This window comes from Eptesicus fuscus, chromosome 15 (assembly GCF_027574615.1).
Source record: "Eptesicus fuscus isolate TK198812 chromosome 15, DD_ASM_mEF_20220401, whole genome shotgun sequence".
NCBI classification, from domain to species: domain Eukaryota; kingdom Metazoa; phylum Chordata; class Mammalia; order Chiroptera; family Vespertilionidae; genus Eptesicus; species Eptesicus fuscus.
This window is the reverse complement of record NC_072487.1, coordinates 34,054,787-34,069,832: the sequence shown is the minus strand read 5'-3', so window position 1 is coordinate 34,069,832 and position 15,046 is coordinate 34,054,787. Positions and strand designations below refer to the sequence as shown.

Here is a 15,046-nt window from a genome sequence, read left to right as displayed (position 1 = left end):
AACAGTGAAGTCTGGTACACACGCTAGTTGCTGCTTTTGTTATGTCTGGAAGTACTAATGGTTTTTCTTTTCCATAAAGAACATTATTAAGTGGAACTTTGAAATTTTTTTTTTTGCATGCATGCATGCATGCATGCACACAATTTTCCAATGACTTTGTGCAGGTTTCTCATATATACATGCCAAGATCTGTATTTACATGAATGAGGGGGGAAATCTAAATGTACATGAAGAAAGATTACCTATTCACTGAACTTGTATGGGTATGAGTTATGTTAATTTTTATCGCCTTGATTTATGTTTTCACAGTATGCGCAAACAATGAAAGTACGCTGAAGTCCATCATGAAGAAGAAAGATGGCAACAAAGATTCAAATGGAGCGAAAAAGAATCTCCAGTTTGTTGGCATTAATGGAGGGTAAGGAAAGATGGTGGTGCCGGCATTTATACGGGGTGTTTCTGTCTCCTTTGCCTCCTGCCTGCTCAGGTTCTATTCAGAGGTGCCTAGCCTGGGATGCTGCCACGTCTTGGTGATGGAAGACTCCCTCCTAAGAAAGGGGCACTTGGGCTTCTCTCCTCTCCCCCTCTTGCTATCTTTAAGGATCTGTCACTCTTGAAAGGATACCCGATGAAGCTGAGCCATTTACATCTTCTCACCTTTGACCTGAAAAAAAAAATAGTCTTCGACAAAAGCAGCAGGTTCCCTGCACTTTTGGACAACGTGTACTTACCTGTATCAGAACTCAGACACAGACAGGAAGAGACGGAGCGCGTCACTCCATGGCCAGGGAGAGTCGCCCGCTCCTTCAAAACGGGCTGTTTTCGCTTGGCGCTCCGTGTTTGCAAACAGAATTGTAGGGCCTTGCCCCTGAAGAGCAAACCGGTCCTGCTGTCAGTTCTTTGTTTTCTCTATAGAATGTTTACTACCTGCTTGTTCCTTCTCTTCTAATTGGCACAAGTCAATAGCTACGCCTGTTGGTCTTCCAACCTTTAAATCAATCTATATTGAAAGGATAGAAAAAAAAAAGGAACAACTGCAGACCTAGTTCTTATATGATAAAGTTTCCTGTGATTTATACTAAGCAAGAAGTGCTCTCTCTCTCTCTCTCCCTCTATAATAATAAAAGTGTAATATGTTAATTAGACTGGACAGCTGAATGACCTTCCGGACAAAGCCAGGGCTGCGAGGGCCAAGGCAGCCACCGCGGCTGTGAGGGCCGAGCCCCTTGCACGAATTTCATGCATTGGGCCTCTGGTGTGTGTGTGTGTGTGTGTGTGTGTGTGTGTGTGTGTGTGTGTGTACCAGTTGGCAATGCAGGTTATCCCTCTTCAGTCAGAACCCATTCAGAACTACCAGGCTTTTAAATAGACCTTCCTTCGGACTGCTCAGTGTAGGGCAGGCATGTTAAATAAACGAGGCAGGCAGCCCACTGGCCGCACGTCTGACGTGCTTGGTGTGGGGACTAAAAGCACTGGTGAGGTTTCTGGAGTCGGTCCTCAGCGTTCCCTTCGTAGACATTTCTGTCACGGGGTCTTGATGGGCACACCGTGCATCTCCTGAACTCCCAATTGCCACCTAGGTATGAGACAACTTCAAGTGATGATTCCAGCTCAGAGGAAAGCTCTTCTTCCGAGTCAGATGACGAGTGTGATGTCATTGAGTACCCTCCCGAGGAAGAGGAGGAGGACGAGGAGGACGAAGACACTCGGGGCATGGCGGCAGGGCACCAAGCAGTTAATGTGGAAGGTTGCAAGTCCGCCAGGGTGGAAGATGAAATGCAGGTTCAAGAATGTGAACCTGAGAAGGTGGAAATCAGAGAGAGGTGTGGTACATTCCCCTTCCCTCCCCTCCCCCTTCCCACGTTCAATGTACTTGGCAGTAGAGTTGGCCATTTAGGGAGATTTTGCAATGGTATTCATTTGCTTATTAATCTCTCCCCAATCTCCAAAGGGAAGCTAAATTTGGTCTGTTCCTCAGAGATGCATACATCTTGTCGTGATATTGATAAGGACAAGTGTAGAAGAAGGTGATCACTCTTACATCTCTTACAGTAGCAAAGAGAACGACTAGATGTGTTTGGTCACCTTTATTTCCTTCACCTTTAAGTATTTGTTATCTAACTGTATACTGGAGCCACCGTCCATAGAGCTGTTAAGTGCCTCTAAGGGTTCCATTGTTTGAACAACTCATCTTGTATGTAAAGGCATGTTAAGAGTTTTTTGTGTCCAGCACATTTCTCTTAAGGTTTTAGATTTTACCATCAGTCATTTATCTTGATACGCTTCTCAGTACTGTTATTACAGGATCGTTGTGTGTGAGAGGGACAGTTTTTTGGCCTCAACCAAAGACCATATTTACTGTAAAGATGATGTAACCAGTCACACGTCTATTTTTGGTTGTGCGTTGAGTGATTGGGAACACTACAAGAATGGTTTTTGGAAATATCATAAACAGCAGCTGAAATATCCAGTAAACACTGGTCGGCTGAAACACGCACATAAAATGTAGTCGATTTTGAAGAGTTGGTCAATACAGCAGCAGTGCCTATAAAACCAGAGAGAATGAACAGATGGAAATTTCAGTGTGGTTTTTCACTCTGTGATGGAATAAACAGAACATTTTAAAAAGCTTGCCTTCTTTAAAATTTGGCAAGTGAAAGTTTAACTGTATTAAGACAAGGTAAGTATTTTTCGTTTATATTTCCAAGTATTTTCAAATGGCTCGATGTCTTGCCATCTGATTTTTTAACAGCTTTATTGAGATATACTGTATATATCCTATGTTCTCTGATTTTTAAGTTTACACTTCATGTGGGTTCAACAAACAATTCCTGGCTCACCAAATGTGAGTTGAGACGTGTGGTTTACTGGTCAGCGTAATGGGTATGTGGTCATTCAGACCTCTTCAACCCCATAAGAATAAAAAGCACTTTTAAGAACTCAGAACGAAAGGGGTGAAAAATATCCAAATGTTCTTCCACAATAATGTCATAAAATTCAAACTGGTGAGGCCTAAAGCTGCTCCCGTGAAAAGCCGTGATCTCTGGTGATCTCGGGTTGGAGGCGTTGGCCCCGTATCATAGCATCCGCCCTCGGCCACCCAGGGGCGCCTGGACCCCCTCCAGGGAAGCACCTTGCACCGAGCAATGAGCTTGGCTCGGCGTGGGGCCTCTTGTCTCTTAAAGTGTTACAGAGTTTGAGATAAAAATGCCTTTCCTTTCTTTTATGGCCAGTCGTGAGCTTCTTTCTTTTTATTCCCCCCCTCCCCCACTTTCAGGTATGAATTAAGTGAAAAGATGTTGTCCGCATGCAACTTACTGAAAAATAACATAAATGACCCCAAAGCTTTGACCAGCAAGGATATGGTGAGTCTGATCTACAGTCACTGTCCCCAGTCTGTGCAAAGTGCCGAGCGGACACCATGGTCACGCAGCTGTGGCCCGCCCCTGAGCTGTTGTTGCCAGCATGCTCGGCTCCAGACTATTTCTAGCCTGTGTGGGCAGGGCGCGCGTCCTGCTGCCTCGCTCCCTGGGTCACGCTGAGCCGTTCCCGGAGGCCCAATCTCGGATATCCCCCTCGACCTGCACTTTTCTCAGGGGTGGTGCGTCTGCGAGGCATACTTGCACAGGGAGGGCAGGGCTAATTGCAGTCCCTCGGCACCTTTCTGCGTGTGCTGCTTCCACTTACAAAACCTTGTGATCCAGGGAGCAACACCCGAGATGTGTGTTTTTTTTTACGTTAGCATATGTGTGTGGGTTTTTAAAAAAAAGAAAAAGAAAAAACGTATCTGGGCCAAGGCCAGCATTCCTTTTAATTACGAAACTGCATATTATGTTCTGGTGTGGAATGCAGGCTGCCACTATTTTTAAACTTAGGAATAAACTGCACTGGCGTCATCTCACAGGCTGAGAGATTCAGAAGCAAACAGCAAAGGGGCTGATGGTTGCCGTAGTGAGCGCGAGGGGCACGGTATGGGACAGAGCCGCGTCCCCGTGGCAGTGGCGAATCCGACCCATTGCCAGGTCTGTCGCCCTCTCAGGCGTCGGTGAAGTCGATGTGTGGCTTCTTTCGTAGGTCAGACCAGCCCTGGTGTTGACAGCTCTATTCAGTGCGCTGAGAAAACGTAGTTTTTTTGTGTTGTTTTAGACAGTAATGTGCAGCTGAATCTTTGCATTTTAGCATTAGATTTAATGGGAAGTTTTATGCGGGTTAACTTAAGTCAGCAGCTAGCTCGGGAGTTGATTGATAAGCCTCACAGGATTAGAGAGTTATAAAACCAAAATGTTAGGGCTAGAGGGATGTAAGGACTTATCTAACCCTGGAGAGGCCACTAGATTTCCTTCTTGAACAGCAGACACAGTCTGAAGAAGAGCTGGGGGTGACTGTCGCAGGCGTGAGAAGTGCGTGGGCGTGTGCCTACAAGGCCCCTCAGTTCTGGTTCATCCTGCTTTAGCCGAGGCCCGAAAGATTATATACATCTTGTCTAGAGTGGCAGCTACTAGTTAGTGCTGGGGCTCGATTATACCTGTCTTGAGTACTGGGTTCATGTTTTTTTGTTTTGTTTTTATCCAAACTAAATCACATAATCTCAGTATATGGTATTTTAAAAGAAAAAAAAAAAAAGAAAGATGGTGTCATCTCATATTTGTGTGTGCTGCTATAGAGACTTAACTTCATCAGAGCCAGCCAAGTCCTGACATTCAGTCAGTGTGCTGAAAGGAGCGTGGCAGTGATGTTTACAGAAGGAAATGCTCCATCAAATTCCTGGCCGAGCGGGGACATCAGACTACATGCTGAACTCTTATCAGTGATGCACTAAATGCTGGTCTGAACCTTGGTCACAAATAGCCAAACCATGAAACATCACTGCAATGTGTGACTATTTCCCACTAGGTTTAAACTGGACTTAAAACTGGTGCTTTCAGGCCCCTGATTTTTTTAGCCATAATATATTTTTTCTTTAATCTGGCTCAACATACGAGGCCATGTGGTCTTCAGGGAAGTCTTCACATTTCTACGACCCCAGATTGCCAAGCATAGTGTCAGGCACACATTCCGTGATCGGTACATTTTTGTTCATTGAATATTGGTTTCGTGCAAAAAGTGTTTAAAGTGTTGTGCTGTGAAAAGTAGTGGACATGTGAATGGTCACAATGTCAGGGGCCATATAACCCTATAGGACACTGGATATTTAGCCATAACAAGAGTCAGGACAACCAGATGACATAATTCCCCTTCCTTCCGTGTTATAACTCCAAAGAAATAGAAATCTGAATGTGTAAAAGAGGGAGGGGGGGGGAGAAAAGAGGAGGCAGAAAAAAAGAAGAAAAAAATAGAAGAATTCTTTCTTGGCCAGGACCCCTTTCAATGAGTGACCAAAAATATGGTTGCAGGGGCTAAAACTTAATAACCAGGGGCAAGAAGATAGAGAGGGAAGCTCTGCAATCTCAACCTGCCTATAGAAAGAGGACTTCTTGGGTTCTGTGGCTTTTGACATAGACTTTCCATCTTTCTTTGATACATTTTTAATCTTGTAAAGAGAAGCAAAGCACAGATGAATGGTGCCCTCGCACAAGAGAGGGCCCATGAGAAAAGTATAGTTATCCCCATCACCAGCACTGGCTGTGCCCCTTGAACTTCATGCGGTGCAAGTTTGACCTGGTCATCCATGAAGAACATGTCATGTGTCCACACCCTAAGGGGGGAGGCGAGTGGGGCTGATGAGCAAAAGCAGATGATCCTCATGGGAAATGTAATTTGTCCCAGATCTGCTTTTTCCTCCCTTTCCGTGGCTGAACATGACCTTAATATTGGCGTGGGAATTGAGCCGGCTCCATGCTTATGGTCTCCCAGCCTCATGCTGTGGAGATGTTGAAGGAGTTGAGCAGCATAATTAAGTGTGGGTTGAGTAATGTCTTCTGTCCCAATTACTGTGAAGATCATTTGCACGGCCAGCGTAACTACATAATGTTCATAGTTCCGTAATAACTGGAGCCAGGCCTGAGAGTTTTACGTGTATTGCCTCAGTCATTCTACCACACACACCGTGGAGGGAAAGGTATGTTTATTGTCCCCGTTTTGCAGATGAGGACACTGAGGCACAGGACGAGTGTCTTCCCCAGGGTCTTCAACAGCCCATGAGAAGCAGAGCCAGAATGTGAACTCTCGGACAGGGCTCTTTGCCTCTTAGGGAAGTCACAATACGTCTGAGGTTAAAAGCAGGAGGGACGACCCAGTGTGGAAGTTGAGGCCTCCCCCGGGGCTCTGGGTTTCGCTGTTGTTTCTGCAGCCAGAGCTGAGGGCATGGGCTTTGCCTGTACAAGGCTGGTTCTTTGGGCTTCCAGCTGGGTCCCAGGGAGTCTATAAATAGAAGCACTAACGGCCTGGCCTGGTGTTTTGGCAGCGGTTCTGCCTGAACACCCTGCAGCACGAGTGGTTCCGCGTGTCCAGCCAGAAGTCGGCGGTCCCGGCCATGGTGGGGGACTACCTGGCGGCCTTCGCGGCCGTGTCCCCCGAGGTCCTGCGCCATGTCATCAACATGGCAGACGGCAACGGCAACACGGCCCTGCACTACAGCGTGTCGCACTCCAACTTCGAGATCGTCAAGCTGCTCCTGGACGCGGGTACGTGGCCGTGGGCTCCTCTCTCACAGGGTGCTCGGTCAGTGCCTCCATTCCGTGCCCTCCTGTAGTCCTCCCCATTGCTCCTCCACATGGTGAGGCAGGGAGCGCCTGACTCCGCGTGGGAGGCGTGGCGTGGAAACGAAACGGGGTGACAGACTCCAGATCCGTGTTGAGAGGAGGTTTGGAGGATATTCTTGCTGCTGTTCAGCTGCAGGCGAGCGAGGGGCATCCCTGGGCCGCAGTTCCCGCCGCTGGAATCGTGCACGGGTAGCGGGTCGGCTCCCGGGAGGCTGTGCCCCGGGGCCCAGGGGCATGGCTTTGGTGCCCCTGGCTGCTCCCTCTGTCCTTGCTCCACGACCTCCAGCCACCTGGCTCGGGGAGGAGTGTGGGGACCAAGCAAAGGCTCTGTGATGGATTATGGTAGAATCATCCGCGTTTCCGCCAAAATACACCCCGTTATTGGGAAATCGGCGTAGAGCGAAGAAACTGTTACTCTTGTATCTGAACCATAGTCGTGAGAATTGTGGAGATTCTTGTTTGTGACTGGAACTTGCCACCTCAGAATATTGCCAAAGGATGTGTTAAAGAGGAAGCAAGGGGTCACTACATGGGAGGGTCCCTTTGAGAAATGCTGAGCTTTCCACTTGTTATTCAAATGGAGCAGCCCAGTTCCCAAAGCATTTTGATTTATCTACTTATTATGTATTTATTTTATTGTTGACACTATTGTAGATTTCCCCCCATTTTGTGCCCCTCTTTCAGGCTTTATTTGATTTATTTTTGAAATCCCTATTTCCACTTCAGTTATGTAGCTGATACAGAGTTCACAGTGCCTGGGGTGTGATTAATGAAAACACAATGTGGACGGCTGATTTAGGACATGACTATAAAGTTGCCCAGTTCTCCTATGCTGCTGCTTGAGCCAGCCGCCCAACTTTTCCTGCTCTGTTTGGTGGATGTTGGATGAATGCAGGGAAGAAACCAGGCAGATTTATCCATTTTTCTCTTCTAAGTTTGCTTGTTCCCGGCGTAGGGGCCATGTTAGGATAAAACTAACCTAGCCTTGGATATTTTGTGTGGACAAGATATTTTGGTAAATTAAATGATTCTAGTTAATTCCATTGTTGGATGCCTTTGGTTAATCACTTTTGTGGATTTCATATATATATATATATATATATATATATATATATGTTTTTATTGATTTTAGAGAGAGAGAGAGAGGAAGGGAAAAGGATAGAAGCATCGATTGGCTGCCTCCTGCAGTCCCCCTACTGGGGATGCAGCCCACAACCCGGACATATGACCTGGAATCAAACCAGCGACCTCTCGGTTCATGGGTTGATGCTCAACCACTGAACCACACTGGCTGGGCTGGATTTACTTTGACCACCATTATAGGCTGAGATTGTGGCTCCATAAAGTGTGTTTGAACCGAACGTCACAGATGCTGAGGAGCCTCGCAGAGCACGTCTGCTCACCCGCTTCTCCATCACACAGCCTTTTCCTCTCCTACATTCAGAAATATGCACGGCTGCAGATGCCACATGTCCCTGGGGTACAGTCGTTTCAGAACTCAGGGGAAGGTCTCATGGTACCTCCTCCATGTGATAGAAACATCCTGACATTTTAACTGCATTTGGTCACACACACAAGTGTCTTTCCTGCACCCTCCATTCCTTTCATTTTATTAGTGCGGAAGGAATTTTAAAAGGCCTGGAGGATAATGTCGCCCCAGAAGACCTCTTAGTAATTATAGGAATAGGAAAGGTCTGGTTTACAGGGTCTGTTAGTCCCTGGCAGTTTGGGACTTGACTGCATTTGCTCAGACCACAATTCCCAGAGTAGGTGTCGTGTGATTGAAACTCTGCTTCTAAAGGCCTCCCACACGTCAGATGCAGAAAGCCTGGGCCTCAGAATGAGTCGTGGTTTCGTATTCAGATTCCGTGCACAGGCCTTTACACACCTTTTTCACTTGTAGCTCTCACTGCCTTCTTCACTCCAAAACAGTGACTTCCTAAACACAGACCAACGTCCAGTTGCCACATTATCGTTTATCCTTCACAGCAACCATTACTTAGAACAGCCTCCCAGACCGCCACGCGATTCCAGTTTGCAAACGAGACATGTTCCGAAAGCTCACCGGCCTCATGAAATAAAAAAGAGTAACTTTTTTGTGTGATATAAAACCACCCCTCACATTTCCTTCCAAGTCACTCCTATGCTTGGACCTCCTGAGGCCATTTCATTGGGCTCTTCCCAACACCATCCCCTCAGTGCCTGTTAGGAGAGGAATTATCCCTAAACAAGACCCCTGTCGCTGCAGACGTGTGCAACGTGGATCACCAGAACAAGGCGGGCTACACCCCCATCATGCTGGCAGCCCTGGCCGCCGTGGAAGCGGAGAAGGACATGCGGGTTGTGGAAGAGCTCTTTGGCTGTGGGGATGTGAACGCCAAAGCTAGCCAGGTGAGCGCACTTCCTTCCCGGGCTCGTTCGTGTCCGTGCTTGCTAGCGCAGCTCTGACCTGCACGGCTCCCCACACCCCCTCCCACCCCTGCGCACTCACCCACCGGCCCCGCCCCGAGTCCACGTGGCTACCTGGCAGCCCCAGACGACCAAACGCTCAATGGAATACTGGCCTGAACTCCCCACTGGAAACTTCTCCGTCCTCTGCCGGGAGCCGTGTGCACGTAAACTGTAGGTCAGCCTGCCTATCGGTGACTGCGAGTCCCCACATCGACCAGGTGTCTGCATGCCGGGTGCCCCTAGCTCAGATGTGTTCCTAGTTTGACGTGCTTGACCATCTGCTGACTTTCCAGCTCCTTGATATAATGAGACAGAGCCTCCAAGCTAAAGGGGGAAACTGACTCGATACTTGATGATCTCACACATTAACGTAGCTCATCGCTCAGGAGAAGCTGATTGCTCCATGCCTGCCTCCACCCGCATGCTTCCACGTCCATTTTTCCCCTCTGTCATCACACTCCCGCCTCTCCCCCATTCCTTCCACCCCCCTCCCCCCGCTCCTTACCCCCAGCACACACACCTCTCCCTCCCCCCCGCCCCTCCCGCCACTGATAGGCCACACCCTGCCGGCCCGGTACGCACTTCTGAAGTTCACTGCCATTTCTCTGCGCAGGCAGGACAGACCGCCCTCATGCTGGCGGTCAGCCATGGGCGGATAGACATGGTGAAGGGCCTGCTGGCCTGCGGTGCTGACGTGAACATCCAGGACGACGAGGGCTCCACCGCCCTGATGTGTGCCAGCGAGCATGGGCACGTGGAGATCGTCAAGCTGCTGCTGGCCCAGCCCGGCTGCAACGGCCACCTGGAGGACAACGTGAGCGTCTGTCTCGCTGGGGCCGGGGGCCGCAAGGGCACAGCGGGGGGCTCTGCGAGGGCCACCTGGCCGGGGGGCAGAAAACAAATCCTCCTTGATTCTCCTTGGGGATTTGTGTCGCCACCCAGGCCACCTCGCTTCGTGGCCCCGCTTGGCAGCATTTATTGTGCGCCAGCTAGTACTCCATTAACTAAAGCCAAAGGCGGAGCCATAAATAGACCTCACCCCAAAATTGACTAAAGGAAGGAGGTGCAGGGCAGGCACGAGAACCACCAGCCTCTGTTCATTCCCCTTTACTAGTAAAGGGGAATGAACAGATTTACAATACAGAATCAGATGTAGGCAACTTCTAAGTCCACTGAGAGGACCAGGTCCCCGGTCCATTTGGAAATCCGGATTACCAGCCATCACAAGTCGGGGTTATTGGGTGGCTAGAACCGTGACGACTACAGGGAAACACTTGCCCAGGGAAATGAAGTAAAGGCAGGTGTGCCCGTCACCAGGGCCCACGGGAGTGACGGTTCATCAGCCAGGGATGCTGGCCGGCCCTGGCTCCCTTCAGCACATCTTTCCCCTCCTGCTCGGGCTGGTCCATCGTCATCTGTCCAATCTCCTCTCGCAGGTGCTAAGCTGCCCCCACCCCCAGATAACCCTTGACTGGGAACATCCTAAGGAAGGCTGCTCCTCTCGTCGGAACTAACATTTGGGTGGTGACAGGGTGGAAAGGTCCAGAGGTCCTAGAGGTCGGGCTGGGTTGGTTCTGTTTTGAAAAGTTTATCTCTGTGGAGCACAGGCTGGGACCAGAGCTTCCTCTTAACTGGAAACACTAAAAAGTGAGAGGGAAAAAACATCCTCCTCCGCACTGGACCTCAGGTCCCGGTGGGCCCCAGGCAGCAGGAAGAGCAGCCAGTGGCGGGGATTGGCTGGCGCGAGGGCCGCCTGCTTCTGCCGGCGCGGTGGCTGGGCAGGAGCGGCCCCGCAGTCCTGCCTCATTCCCTCAAGAACACTGTGTTCCGTGCGTCTTGGTTTTTGTCGGTTGGCTTTTGCTTCTACTCTCTTTCAACGAAGAACAGCTTGTGGATATGGTAATATGAGGCCCTAGAGCCACAGTGACTTCCAGACCTCCTGGTCACCAGCTAATGGTCTACTTCCTCATCCTTCAAGGAGTGGGCGGGCACCCAGCTGGCCTCCCAGAAGGCCGAGTGGGAGGGAGGGCCCGTAAGATTCAGACCTCATGCACAGGGTTTCCTGTGGCCAGTGACTGAAGGAATCTTTATTCCAATACTAGACAGGAACTCAGTTATAGTGTTGTTTGCCTTGATGCTCTTTTATATCCATCTAAATCCCTGCAGTTTTAATAGAAACCAAACATTTTGCTGATAATTTTTCTTTCCCATATGTAGTCTTTTCCACATATTTCCATAAGATACATTTCTTTTTTTAAAATTACTTTTATTGAGTTTAGAGAGAGAGGGGAAGGGAGAGAGGAAGAGAGAGAAGAGAGAGAGAGAGAGAGCGCCATCAACTTGTTATTCCACTTATTTATGCGTTCATTGGTTGATTCTTATATGTGTCCTGACCAGGAATCAAACCTGCAGGCTTGGCGTATCTGGACGTCACTCTAACCACGTGAGCCACACAGCCAGGGCTCCATAAGATCCAAGCCAGCGGGATTCAGTGCTTCCGCATTGATGTTACGCACAGCATTCCGCAGGGGTGGTTAGGGATGCAGGACCAGCTCTCTCCCCAAGAGGAAAATTAAGAGATCTTAGGCAAACTGCAGGCTGTCAAAACATACACCATGGTACATGCCTGCTGCTCATTGGTAATTACAAGGGGGGGGGGGATTAAAATACGTTTCTACCTCCATCCTCTCCTACTGTCCCCGCTGGTGGGCACAGTGGTTGAATGAGACTTCTCCGTGGGCAGCCTACATTGTCCAGGGCTCACAGTGTGCAGGCTTGTACGCCGACCACTGTGAGGCGAAGACACAGGGTGACTGTCCCGTTGACCGTGATTTCCTCAGGGCGGGGACCGTGCCTCATTTGTCCTTGTCCTCGTAGAGCTGAGCACATCGAGGTCCAGAAAAGTTCCCCTTTAAAGGACGGAACAAATGGCCAGATTTGGGGGACCATATCCATTACTGGAGGGTATTTTGTTTCGTTGCCTCTTCCCCTCTGGCTGTCTGGACGTCTTGAGAAGTCCAACCTGGCTTGTTCCTTTCCCCTTTAAGGATGGCAGCACCGCGCTTTCGATCGCTCTGGAAGCGGGACACAAGGACATCGCCGTCCTCCTCTATGCCCACGTCAACTTCGCCAAAGCCCAGTCTCCGGTCAGTGTTGTGCACTTGGCACTTGTTAACAGGCTGGAACCCACCAGACAGGTGGGCCCCCTTCCTCTGGGCGGTGACGGGAGGCACAGGTTTTGTGAGGGTTCAGAAAATGGACGTTTTAGTCTGGAACCCAAGAGTGTCCATCCCTTTTCCCCACTCAGAAGGCCAGGAGTGCTGATGGTTAGCACAGCGGAGAACGGACCCCTGCTTGTCCTCAGGAGACACGCACTCTCACACCCTCACATGGAGGGCTTATTCTGGGCAGAATTATTCAAATGGCTCATCCCGAGCCAACTAATACATACCGCCACGTTCCTGCCATTTTTTGGTAAAATGCAGATAATGTGAATAGCAGCCTGTGGTCCCAGAATCCAGTCTTGGCAGGAAGTTGACTTCCCAGGACAGCTGGCCGCAGCACTGCTGGGCTCAGCTGGCTCCTGAGCGCCTCCTGCTGGTGGACCTGTGTTCTGTGTTCCAGCTCCCTCTCTGTCTCTGGCTCACCGGGGGTTGTCAGCTATGGTAGACGGAGTTCCTGTTCACAGAGGACACATCTGCCTGAGGCCACATCTGCCTGAGGCCACATACTAACCCCCATTTTTTCCCTTTCCTGGTCTCTAGGGCACCCCTAGGCTTGGAAGGAAGGCATCTCCAGGTCCCACCCACCGAGGTTCTTTTGATTGATTATGTACAAATAGCCATCCATTTACACGCCACCATGAAGCTGCTAACTGTTCCTGTTGGGGTGACAGATACTGAATGTATGCGTATTGTGCCTGAGCTCACCAGCAAACAGAATGCAAAAAGCCCAGGACGGAAGGCTGGAGCTGTCAGGGTGGAAGCTGAGCCAGCAAGCGATTGCCGGCGGGCACATCCCGCCTCCCTTCCGGCCATCTTCCCTCTGTGGAGGGCACACTTGACCCCAGTCGCTGTTGCTGTTGAGTCTCTGCTCCGTTATGAACAGTCTTAGGAAACTGTAACCTGACCTGAGCGGGCAACGTCTACGCCTCCTCTCCACCCGCCCCCACCGCCGCTGCTGAGTGTCGGGTTCTCGCTGGCACCGTGTTCTCAGTTTCTCCTCAAGCGTTTGTATTTACTGGTGTGGAACTATTGGGAAGCTCTTCAGAAATTCCATTCCAGGATGGTTTTGTTGACGTTTTGTTTTGTCTGTCTGTATTATTTTAAAGCAAGTTGAGATGACTTCGGTCATCAGCAACTTGGGCCTGGGCTGGTAGGTTTCTGGGTTAAAATGAAAAGATGGAACTCTTAAAAAAAAAAAAAAAGAGTATAACACGTACAAAAGGAAATCTTTTCGGTTGGTTTTATCTCGGTGGATGTATTATATGACTTTTTATATAAAAGGTATCTATATAAAATTGACACAGTATTTTCAACTTTTATATTCCGTGGTAATAAAAGACATGAAGAACTACATGTAACAGTACCATATTTTTATTAATAATTGCACAACTCCGTTACCTGATGACAAAGGTTGAATTGTGTTAGGGGAATCGGCTATATATTTGCCTCTAGAGAAACACTGTGTAGTTCTCCACGTATTTATGGATTCCTTTATACCATGCCACACTTACCATGGTCATATGTATTTAAATGTTTGAAGTGCCTTAGACTCTTGCCATATTTTCAAAATAAAATTTCATTAAGCTCTCTGCTCGTCCCTGCGTCCTCTCTGACAGCCGTTTGCCTGATGCTGTTGACATACAGCAGTGGCAGCACCAGCTGATGGGTTGCACGGGGAGGCCGAGTGCCCGGTCCGCCGGGCTTGCACCCCGACAACAGAAGACGCCTCCTGAGAGCGCCCCAGCTCTGCTCAGTACTCGGGTTGCACGTCACGAGTCTGAAACTCAAGACCTCGTTAGGCAAGCAGTTCACCAGGCGGGTCATCTCCAAGGGGAGCCGAGGAGCTCGCTCTTCTCACGTGCAGAGGCACCGCACCTCGATTCGGAGTCTGGCCGCACCTGCCGGTGCTGGTGGGAACCCGTGAGGACGGGAAAGGAGAGACGGAGCCAGGCAGGCTTTTCATTTCAGACAGCCGATGGCCCGGCAGCACCTGTCTCCAAGTCCTTTCTAAAAAGTAATGGGGATCGAGTCCATCTCATTAAGGTGAAGAGGCACGGTGGCCAAAATGCACACGAGGTGTTGGGGCAGAGTGGCTGGTGGTGGGTTTTTAACCCAGGTCATCCGCGAGAGCCAGGTGCATCGCCAAAAGATCCCTGAGGCTTTTCTTCAACCTTTATTTTCTGTCTTCCTCTCCTTCCTTTCTTCTGCTCATTCATTCTTGAGCTCAAGAATAAGGCCAGAGACTAGAATTTCCCAACAGAAGACGTGTGTGTGTGTCATCACCGTGCTTGCACTGGACAGCCTGTTTTCACGAGCTCAGACGTTTGCACCTTGGAGAGAAGGATTTTGGAGGCATTGGAGAAACATTGCTGGCAATTCAGGCCAACATGGGGCAGTAACAGAGGGACGGCTCAGTTCATGCCGGGGCCTCTGGGCAGAAGGGCCGTGAAGCATGAAAAGGAGGCCACAGGTGCCGGGGTCACGAGCATCTCTTTCCCTCCTGGGACAGATCTGCCAGCTCTGGGATTTGGGCTAACCTTAGGTTCAGGTAGTTGTTGAAGGCCAAGTTCCATCAGCTCTGAAGTCGCACAGCAAATTGAAGCAGAAGAGTGTTTGTGTTTGAAGAGAAGTGGGGCTGTGAGTTTTCTGCCTCTTAACCGCCTGACATGC

General features: G+C 49.6%; 1 protein-coding gene across 4 annotated transcripts in view; it reads left to right on the top strand.

The window, feature by feature from the left end:
* Positions 1-13,963, top strand: part of KANK1 (KN motif and ankyrin repeat domains 1) — a 178,319-nt gene extending 164,356 nt beyond the window's left edge. For all 4 annotated transcript variants that reach the window (XM_028150504.2, XM_054727752.1, XM_054727751.1 and 1 more), the window contains 8 exons: positions 310-418; positions 1,581-1,823; positions 3,278-3,365; positions 6,404-6,623; positions 8,950-9,092; positions 9,766-9,966; positions 12,200-12,298; positions 12,917-13,963. In XM_028150504.2, coding sequence (XP_028006305.2) covers positions 310-418; positions 1,581-1,823; positions 3,278-3,365; positions 6,404-6,623; positions 8,950-9,092; positions 9,766-9,966; positions 12,200-12,298; positions 12,917-12,979 — 1,166 coding nt within the window. In that variant the 3' untranslated portion in view covers positions 12,980-13,963. The remainder of the gene's footprint in view (positions 1-309; positions 419-1,580; positions 1,824-3,277; positions 3,366-6,403; positions 6,624-8,949; positions 9,093-9,765; positions 9,967-12,199; positions 12,299-12,916) is intronic.
* Positions 13,964-15,046: the final 1,083 nt, after the last annotated feature.